Source organism: Berghia stephanieae, unplaced genomic scaffold (genome assembly GCF_034508935.2).
Source record: "Berghia stephanieae isolate SIO BIC M18660-M18661 unplaced genomic scaffold, UCSD_Bste_1.3 scaffold752, whole genome shotgun sequence".
Taxonomy (NCBI): domain Eukaryota; kingdom Metazoa; phylum Mollusca; class Gastropoda; order Nudibranchia; family Aeolidiidae; genus Berghia; species Berghia stephanieae.
The window spans coordinates 1-10000 of NW_027629200.1; the positions used below are offsets into that span (position 1 = coordinate 1).

Here is a 10000-nt window from a genome sequence, read left to right on the forward strand (position 1 = left end):
CCCTCTTCTCTAATGGGTTATTGTTTGAAATGTATGTGACTACTAAAGATGTGTGTGTTTGTGTGTGTGTGTGTGTGTGTGTGTGTGTGTCGAACCTAGCAAGTAGCAAATCCGATTTTTTGTTTTCTTTTGTCCATCTCTTGTCACCACTCCTTTCTATCGCAGTGTTGTCATTTAAAATAATACAATAATATTAAAATTTCGTTGGTGTTTTTACTAATCAAATAATATGAGTTTCATTAGTTTCTTCCTTCCAAAAAACCCAGTTATAACGTCTGAATTTTAAAAAAGTCCAATAGAATATTTGGGGACCCCGATAGCTCAGTTGATAGAGCACTCTCTTTATACGCAAAGGGCCAGAGATCGATCCCGGGTGCAGTCGATTTTTTTCTGAATCCCTGTCTACTCAGCAATGAATGGGTAGCTGAGTTTGTTAGATCTGGCGAAAAGTCACCATCGACCCCTCTTATTACCTCATCCACCCCCTCTTATTATAACTTCACGTCTCTCTCTTACTCTTCAATGCTCGCTGCCCTCTAATGTGTGTGTGTGTGTGGGGGGGGGGGGTAGGAGTTGCGTGTGTGTATCAACGCCACGAACAACTCGATCAACGCCTTGGGCGATGCCATTATCTCCGTTAATGGGGATAAATTTCAAATTTTATTAAATTATCGAAGTAACAATGAAGTACGGTGAGCAAATAAAGAAGGCATCACCCCTCTTCTCTAATTAGGTTACAATTTGAAATGAGTGTGACTACTCCGTGTGTTTTACTCCTGTAGACCACGGTTTTCATCGTGTAGCGGTCTTTAACGGTTCAAGAATGAACGATCCCATGGTCTCAAAGGTCAAACCGGTTCGAATTTCCAACAGTCTCTCAGGAATGTTCAATGTCGAAAAGGACCGGTCCTAGGACCGGTCCTTGCGGTCTTCATTTCCCAAGGACCGTAGGACCGTGGTCCTTAAGCTTGCCAAGGACCGCCCCGCACTAAAATCGTCACCCATAGTCTGTGACGTCCAATCAAGGGACACTACTCTTCCGCTAATCTCATTCCCTATGGATGGTAAGGAGAGGGTTAAATTCGTGCTTAAATTAACATGGAGTTTTAAGAGCGTATATTAAAGTAACACTAAGCTGCTAGAAGCTGTGGACTGTAAAAGTAATACAAAAATATAACAACTATAAAAAACCCCACTAAAATACCGAACACAGAACGTTTCGGCTTTAAAACCTTCTTCAGCCAACAACATATGCAATAAAACCATACATTCATTACTTAAAAAACAGATGGCAGAGAAATATTTATTTGTACGTATGTAGATATGTAGGTATGAAGGTAGGTAGGTAGGTAGGTAGGAAAGAAAAAAGGAAAGTAGGTAGGTTGGTAGGTAGGTAGGTGTGTAGGAAGTAGGTAGGTAGGTATGTAGGTACGTAGGTAGTTAGGTAGGTAGGCAGATACAAAATATGATTCAATAGTCTTGATGTCACGTCCGCCCAGCAACGAGCGTCTTGGTTCTAAACTAAACAAAGAAAATCGGTACTTTTGATTCTTCACGCCGGCTAGAACTTTTTCACGTCATGTGATCAGAATGTATAAAAGTCAAAACATGGTCAGACTTATACTGGTTTTTCTCATCTGGATACGCTTTTATGCTCGTCTGAGAAGAAGTATTTCATAAGGGCGTCCGCCGTTGTTCTGATAGTTTAGAAACAGTTATTCAGTTACTATGCGCTTTACGAGGGAAGTGACGTCACGACTGTTGAACCCTGTTGCTTACCATGATATCCCCCTGGTGTACGAAGGCTTGGGTTATGGTACAAGTTATTTAGCGTTGCCCAGTAATGCTCATCGGGACTGTAGGTTTTGTTGCACCAGTTGAAGAAATCCAGAGCTCTGGAGTCCTTCATCACCCATTGGACGAACTCACGAGATAACGTGTTGTAGGCCATCCCTGAGAATCGGGGATAAAAATAGACATGTTATTTTTAACCCTCTCCTTACCAACTACAGGAATATCGTCACATTCCTTACGATTCAATGACCATTTTTCTTTTTTAGATTTATTTTGTAGATCACAAAATTTGGAGAAAAACTTTGTTATAGTCATAATAACTTACTATACTAGCGACAACTCACTTGGCGCTCCAAAAAAACTTTTAAAATGACGCCAAACTTTAAGTCCCAGTTGGTTCTAATGTCAGGCTATAAATTAACGATGGCTGCGCTCGAAGTAATACAGTTACACCTCACGTGGTTGCATTCAACCAATCAGGACGTATGTTAATACAAGTTCATTTACATGTCAAAATGTCTGACTCGTAGACTCCAAACGATATTAAGTCGGGTTGAACATGCCAAAAACGGAAAGGTTTGTTCGCTATAATCGACGTTTACATATATACAGGTCTGGCATCCGAACCCATTTATGGGCCTATTTAACATTGTTGTAATGGGCAATATTTAGCGTCATTTTCGGAGATTTCCATTACAACAATGAGCCCATAAGGAATTGGGTTATCAGACCTGCAAATAAGTGCACGTCGGCTATGATCAACTAATCAGTAGATTTTTTTGACCAACCAAAACGTGAGATTAATTTGTGGTTAGTTCACAGTAGATTCGCTCAATCAGACTATTAAAAAAAATGAGCTTTATATAGCGCAATATCCACTAAATGTGCTCAAAGCGCTTTACAAGGGGTCCCTGCTGGTCAAGGACAAGACATGACGCCAGTTAGGCGATATTACAATTTTTCGGACAAAGACAACGCTGTTAACGGCGAGGTACTATTTTACACCTGAGTACGATGAGAGAATGTGAGTAAAGAGCCCTTTCCAATGACTCAACTATGCGACGAGCGCGAGGCTCGAACCCAGGACCTTCCGATCCGAAAGCGAGTGTCATACCACTAGACCACATAACCGCACAAAGTAAACAAATACGTACAACACTAAACATGTGAAAGTTTACACATAGTTTTAAAACACTGAAACTAAAATTCCCTTTATTCATTCCATAGGGGGAATTTGTCTTTAGGGTTTATTCCAAGGGAAGACTGGAATAACCAGGCGGCAACCGCAGTGCAGAATTAAAAAAAGCTCGTTAAAAATCTTGCCATATATAAATCTATTATACAGACCTTTGATGACTGTCAGATTATGGGGAGGCGGAGCCAGTTTTGTGTTGCTTGCCCTTATGCGTCCGTGTTCAGTATAATATTCCTGCAACGCGAAAATACATCCGAGAAATATATATATATATATATATATATATATATATATATATATATATATATATATATATATATATATATATATATATATATTAGGGGAAATGCGTTTGCCATTCATTATTTCCCTCAGTTGTGTTCAACATAATGAACAGTGTAATAAAAACAACAATGTAATGAAACAATATTGATGATTTATAGATAGTATGGTATGCGCTGTGCTAAGAAGCTCACAACATTGCCATCCGGAAGTATAACGGACCAACACACAAAAATATGTGTAAACTTGAACTTTTATATTCATAGTGCGCTTGGCTGAGAAGCTCACAACATTGCCATCCGAAGTATAACGAAAAAACACACAAAACTGTATGTTACCTTGAACGTTTATGGTCTGGTTAATACAGTTAAGTGAGAATTACTCAGAAACGCGGATGGCAAAAATCAATAACAAAGACACCAGTGACGTCATCTTCGACTATCTATAGATAGTTCGAAGATGACGTCACTCAGGTCTTTGTTATTGTTTTTTGCCATCCGCGTTTGTGAGTTGTTCTCACTAAACTGTATTAACCAGACTATAAAAGTTCATGGTTACACAGAGTTTTGTGTGTTGGTCCGTTATACTTCCGGATGGCAATGTTGTGAACTCCTTGCCCAAGCGCATTCTATCTATATTAACTTTCTATGTGCTCGAGGTCATTGTCGCATTGCAAAATGTGCTCAAAGTGAACCACTCAGCGAAAAGTGTCCACAGCTTTTTAAATATCTAACATCACGATTGGCCATTTGGTTCAGCTTGACACATGGGGATGTTGATAACATTTGTAAACAAAGCAGCGTGTTCAGAAATGTCCAATCGTTGGACAGCTCCAAATCACGATATTGATGACTCGGTTGGACGAAAACATGAATATAGATAGAATGCGCTTGGCCAAGGAGTTCACAACATTGCCATCCGGAAGTAAAACGGACCAACACACAAAACTCTGTGTAACCATGAACGTTTATAGTCTGGTTAATACAGTTTAGTGAGAACAACTCACAAACGCGGATGGCAAAAAAAAAAAAAAAAACAATAACAAAGGCGTGTGTGACGTCATCTGCATACTATCTATAGATAGTATGCGCTTGGCTAAGAAGCTCATAACATTGCCATCCAGAAGTATAACGGACCAAAACACAAAACTGTATGTATCCATGAACGTTTATAGTCGGGTTAATACAGTTCAGTGAGCATTACTCATAAACGCGGATGTCAAAAAAAAAAAAAACAATAATAAAGACCTGAGTGAAGTCATCTTCGAACTATCTATAGATCGCTCCCATTTTGTTTTGTATTTAGGCATCATAAGAACCACATCATTGTGATCGGATGCGCCAGGAGGGACCTGTTGACGAGAAGAATATCCGTTTGGAATGTTTGAAATTAAAAAAGATCGATTGTGCGTTCGTTTCTAGTGGCACAAGTGATATATTGTTGCTGTAGTGATGTAGGGTTGTCAAACGGAGCATGAGTGAACTCCTCTGTCACCAGGACTATGCAATCGGGTGATGATGTTAGTTGATTGTTAATATTTTAAACTTGAACTTGGGCTTTTATATAGCGCAATATCCACTTAATGTGCTCAAAGCGCTTTACAACCAACAGCCTGTTAGGCGATATTATAATTTTTTTTTCCGACAGAGACAACGCTGTAAAAGGCCAGATACTCATTTTACACCTGAGCATGGTGAGAGAATATGAGTAAAGAGCCTTTTCCAAGGACTTAATCAACTATGCACCGAGCGAGGCTCGAACTCGGACCCTCCGATCAGAAAGCGTGTGTGAGTGGTTGCGTGTCATAGTTATGTTTTTTAATGGTTTCTGTTGTTTATGTGTGTAGTGATGACTCTCTCACACTCACTGCATCATCATAGTAAAGAGACGCCAACTTTAAATTAGGCTCACAGGAATTTCAGACACTACTCGTGGGAATTTCAATGCCGAAAGAGGAATTCCCGCACACAAGAAAAAAGAATTGGAATGGTATTTGGCATTGTGTTTACATATTGTATAGTATCTAGTTCTAAATAGATAACTGATTAGAATTATATTATGATATATAAATATGAACACAATGCCAAATACAATTCCGAAGTTACCTTAGTTCAAAAGAAGTAAAGCTCCAAAACCTAATGGTAGTGATTGTAGTACTGGTGATAGTGAGGATGATGTGGTGTTGGTGATTGTAGTAGTAGTGGTGTTGATGATGATGTGGTGGTGGTGGTGGTTGTAGTTGTAGTAGTAGTGATAGTGATGATGATGTGGTGGTGATGATGATAGTTCTAGTATTAGTGGTAGTGATGATGATGTTGTGGTGGTTGTAGTTGTAGTAGTAGTGATAGTGCTGATGATGTGGTGGGGGTTGCAGTAGTAGTGGTCGTGATGACGATGTGGTTGTGGTGGTTGTAGTAGTAGTGGTAATGGTAATGATATGGTGGTGGTGGTTGTAGTAGTAGTAGTAGTAGTAGTAGTAGTAGTAGTAGTAGTAGTAATGATGATGATATGGTGGTGGTGGTTGCAGTAGTAGTGGTAGTGATGACGATGTGGTTGTGGTGTTTGTAGTAGTAGTGGTAGTGATGATGATGCGCTGGTGGTGGTATAGTTGTAGTGGTAGTGATGATATTGTCGTGGTTGGTGGTTGTAGTAGTAGAGGTAGTGATGATGATGATGTGGTGGTTGTTAAAATAGTGGTGGTAGTGATGGTGTAGTAGTAGTGGTAGTGATGATGATGGAGTGGTGGTGGTTGTAGTAGTGATGATGATGTAGTGGTGGTGTAGTGGTAGTGATAATGATATAGTGGTGGTGGTTGTAGTAGTTGTGGTAGTGATGAAGTGGTAATGGTGGTTGTAGTAGTAGTGACAGTGATGATGTGGTGGTTGGAAAACACATTATAGGTTATTATAATACACGATTACACACATTCTCTAACTTCATTTTTTGACAGCTTTATTGAAGCATAAATATACGCAACAGTTCTGAACCATTATATTGTGGATTTTGATATTGTTTGTTGTTTCTCTTGTGTCGTTATGTTGACATAGAGACCGAATGAATGGCAATGCTTACATTCCCAGCCCATGTTATAATGGCGCTGAATGCTTTCATTGGTGGACACTTTTTAGGCTCCGTACATATTCTCATTCGTTTAATTCTATGTAAAAACCTTAGAATAATATGGCCTGACTGACACGGTAAGCAGTCCAAGGTTCGGTGTGCTGGTTTTGTTTGTGACAATGACATTGTTTGAATGGCACCACCTTTTATTTAGATAAACACACACACCGCCACCTCTTATGTGTTGATCTGGTCACGGTAATTTCTTTTTAGGGTAAAGATATTGAGTTTAACACAACTGTCAAGAATGTCACTGTGTAGCCACGTCTCTGTAACACATATTGCTGATGAGTCGCGACCTGAAATTCTTCAATTTAATTGTTCATAGATCTCACATTACCACACACTATCACAGGCAGCACAGGCTGACACTTTTCTTCTTTTCATGTTTCATGCGGGATGTCACGCCTCCTTTCCTTCCTATTTCATTCTTGCGACTTGGAATAACAATACTGCTATAGATAGTATGCGCTTGGCTAAGAAGCTCACAACATTGCCATCCGGATATATAACGGACCAACACACAAAACTGTGTGTAACCTTAAACGTTTATAGTCTGGTTCATACAGTTTAGTGAAAGTACTCATAAGCGTGGATGGCAAAACAATAACAAAGACCTTGTTGACGTCATCTTCGTTCCACCTATACTGCTATATAGTATGAAATTGACGTCATTCAGGTCTTTGTTCTTGCTTTTTGCCATCCACGTTTATGAGTAATTCTCACTAAACCGTATTAAACGGACTCTAAACGTTCAAGGTTACACACAGTTTTGTGTGTTGGTCCCTTATACTTCCGGATGGCAATGTTGTGAGCTCCTTAGCCAAGCGTATAACATCTATACTGGCAAAAGACTAGCATTTTGACGTCATTTTTTGGTCAGTGTCAGGCTATAACTTTACGATGGCTACGGTTCCAGTGTCTGGATATAAGTTAACGATGGCTCCGGTTCCAGTGTCAGGCTATAACTTTAAGATGGCTACGTTCCAGTGTCAGGCTATAAGTTAACGATTGCTACGGTTCCAGTGTCAGGCTATAAGTTAACGATGGCTACGTTTCAGTGTCAGGCTATAACTCTACGATGGCTACGGTTCTAGTTTCAGGCTATAACTTTACGATGGCTACTGTTCCAGTGTCAGCCTATAACTTTCCGATGGCTACGTTCCAGTGTCAGGCTATAAGTTAACGATGGCTACGGTTCCAGTGTCAGGCCAGAAGTTAACGATGGCTACGGTTGAATCCTATGGCATAACGTCTTACGTCGTGTTGGCGAAAGGTCTGTTAAAAGACAACAAGTGATAACCTACCACGGCCCATCGTCTTGGTATGATCCTTTTGAACCTCATGGAGATGTCATTCTCTCCTTTCAGTGACTTGATGTGTTTGACTATCTCTTGGTTTGTCTTCAGGGGGAATGAGGTGGCCGCTAGGTTGATGAGGTATCTGAAATAAATTGATGACGAGGGTGATGGTGGTGGTGGTGGTGATGGTGATGATGATGATGATGATGATGAGGAGGAGGAGGAGGAGGAGGAGGAGTAAGAGAGGGAGGAGGAGGAGAAGGAAGCGGTGGAAAAGGAGGAGGAAGAGGGTGATTATGATGATGTTGATGATGATGATGATGATGATGATGATGATGATGATGATGATGATGTTTGTGATGGCGAGGAGCAGGAGAGGGAGGAGGAGAAGGAGGTGGTGGAAAAGGAGGAGGAAAAGGAAGAGGGTGATTCTCATTGGTTGAACTATTGAATACAACACGATTTGTTTTCTTTGTGGCCAAAGACTGGCATTTTGACGTCATTTTCGGGTCAGTGTCAGGCTATAAGTTAACGATGGCTACGCTATAACCCTCTAGGACTTATAGTTTGACGTCATTATTGTTAGGTTTGTACATCGTCTAGTGAGTTGTCCTTAATATAGTTCAAGGAAATAGGTGATTCCATTGGTTGAACTGTTGAATACAACTCACGATTTGTTTTTCTTTCGCAGTCAAAGACTTATCATTTGAAGTAAAAATTTGGTCAGTGCGTGGCCTTCGTAAAGTTATGGCCTGACACTGACCAAAAAATGACGTCAAAATGCCAGTCTTTTACCACAAAAGAAAACAAATCGTGAGTTGTATTCAATAGTTCAACCAATGAAATAATTTGTTTCCATGAGCTCTACTAACGACAACTCGCTAGGCGGTGCAAAAACCAAATAATGACGTCAAACTGCCAGTCCTTTTGGATTTCAGTGTCAGGCTATAACATAACGATGGCTACGGTCAGTGTCAGGCCGTAACCAACGTTAACTTATAGTCGGACACAAGGATCCATTAAAACGTAGTTTGACGTCATTATTTTCGGTTTGTATACCGTCTAGTGAGTTGTCCTTAGTATAGTTCAAGGAAACAGGTGATTCCATTGGTTGAACTATTGAATACAACTCACGATTTGTTTTCTTTGGCGCCAAAGACTTATCTTTTGACGTAACTATTTGGTCAGTGTCAGGCTATAAATTTACTATGGCTGCGGTTGCAGCCTTCACAAACTGGCGCCAACCGTAGCCATTGTAAACTTATAGCCTGACACTGACCAAAAAATGACGTCAAAAGACAAGTCTTTAACCACAAAAGAAAACAAATCTTGAATTGTATTCAATAGGTCAACAAATGAAATAGCTTGTTTCCTTGAGCTCTACTAACGACAACTCACCGGAAGCTACACAAACCTATAATATGACGTCACACTATCAGTCTTAGAGGGTTCTACTCGTATTAGTGTCAGGCTATAAGTTAACGATTGCTACGCGCCAACCATTTTGATCATTGGTCTACTCTATCATCTTGCATAAACTGTCCATACCTTGATGTTGTCTTGCCATATTTTGATATATCAGGAATAGTTTGTTTGTTTTTTTTATGCCGTGTAAACGTCGGAGATTTTTTTTTTTAAACGCGTGGCCTTCGTAAAGTATGACCTGACACTGACCAAAAATTGACGCCAAAATGCCAGTCTTTGGCCACAAAAGAAAACAAATCGTGAGTTGTATTCAATAGTTCAACCAATGAAATGACTTGTTTCCATGAGCTCTACTAACGACAACTCACTAGGCGGTGCAAAAACCAAATAATGACGTCAAACTGCCAGTCCTTTTGGATTTCGGTATCAGGCTATAACATAACGATGGCTACCGTAAACGTCGGTTAAAATTCCCCTATATTCCAATAGGGCAAAGTAGTCGTGACGTCACACTTTCTACTCCTCCGGTTCCAAACTCATCGGAAGTGTGTATGAACCCATCGGAAGTCTTCGGAAGACTAATAATGAATAAGTTAATACTCTTTTATATAGCGCAATATCCACTAAACGTGCTCAAAGCAAACTTTACAAGGGGTCCCTGGCCAACAGCAACATTTAACATGTACGTCGGGAAATGACGCCTGTTAGGCGATATAATTACAATTTTTTCGGACAGAGACAACGCTGTTAACCGCCAGGTACTCATTTTACACCTGAGTACGGTGATAGAATGTGAATAAAGAGCCTTCTCCAAGGACTCAACTATACGCCGAATGAGGTTTCGAACTCAAGACCTTCCGATCCGAATGCGAGTGTTATACCA

At 40.1% G+C, this 10000-nt stretch overlaps 1 protein-coding gene across 1 annotated transcript in view; it reads right to left on the bottom strand.

Annotated features, from left to right (window-relative positions):
- Positions 1-1661: 1661 nt before the first annotated feature.
- LOC144962267 (N-acetyllactosaminide beta-1,6-N-acetylglucosaminyl-transferase-like) overlaps positions 1662-10000 on the bottom strand; it is an 8897-nt gene continuing 558 nt past the window's right edge. Inside the window, exons 2-4 of the mRNA XM_078895171.1 lie at positions 7699-7834; positions 3142-3223; positions 1662-1953 (exon numbers count right to left, since the gene is read on the bottom strand). Of these exons, the coding sequence (XP_078751297.1) occupies positions 1736-1953; positions 3142-3223; positions 7699-7834 (436 nt within the window). The 3' untranslated portion in view covers positions 1662-1735. The remainder of the gene's footprint in view (positions 1954-3141; positions 3224-7698; positions 7835-10000) is intronic.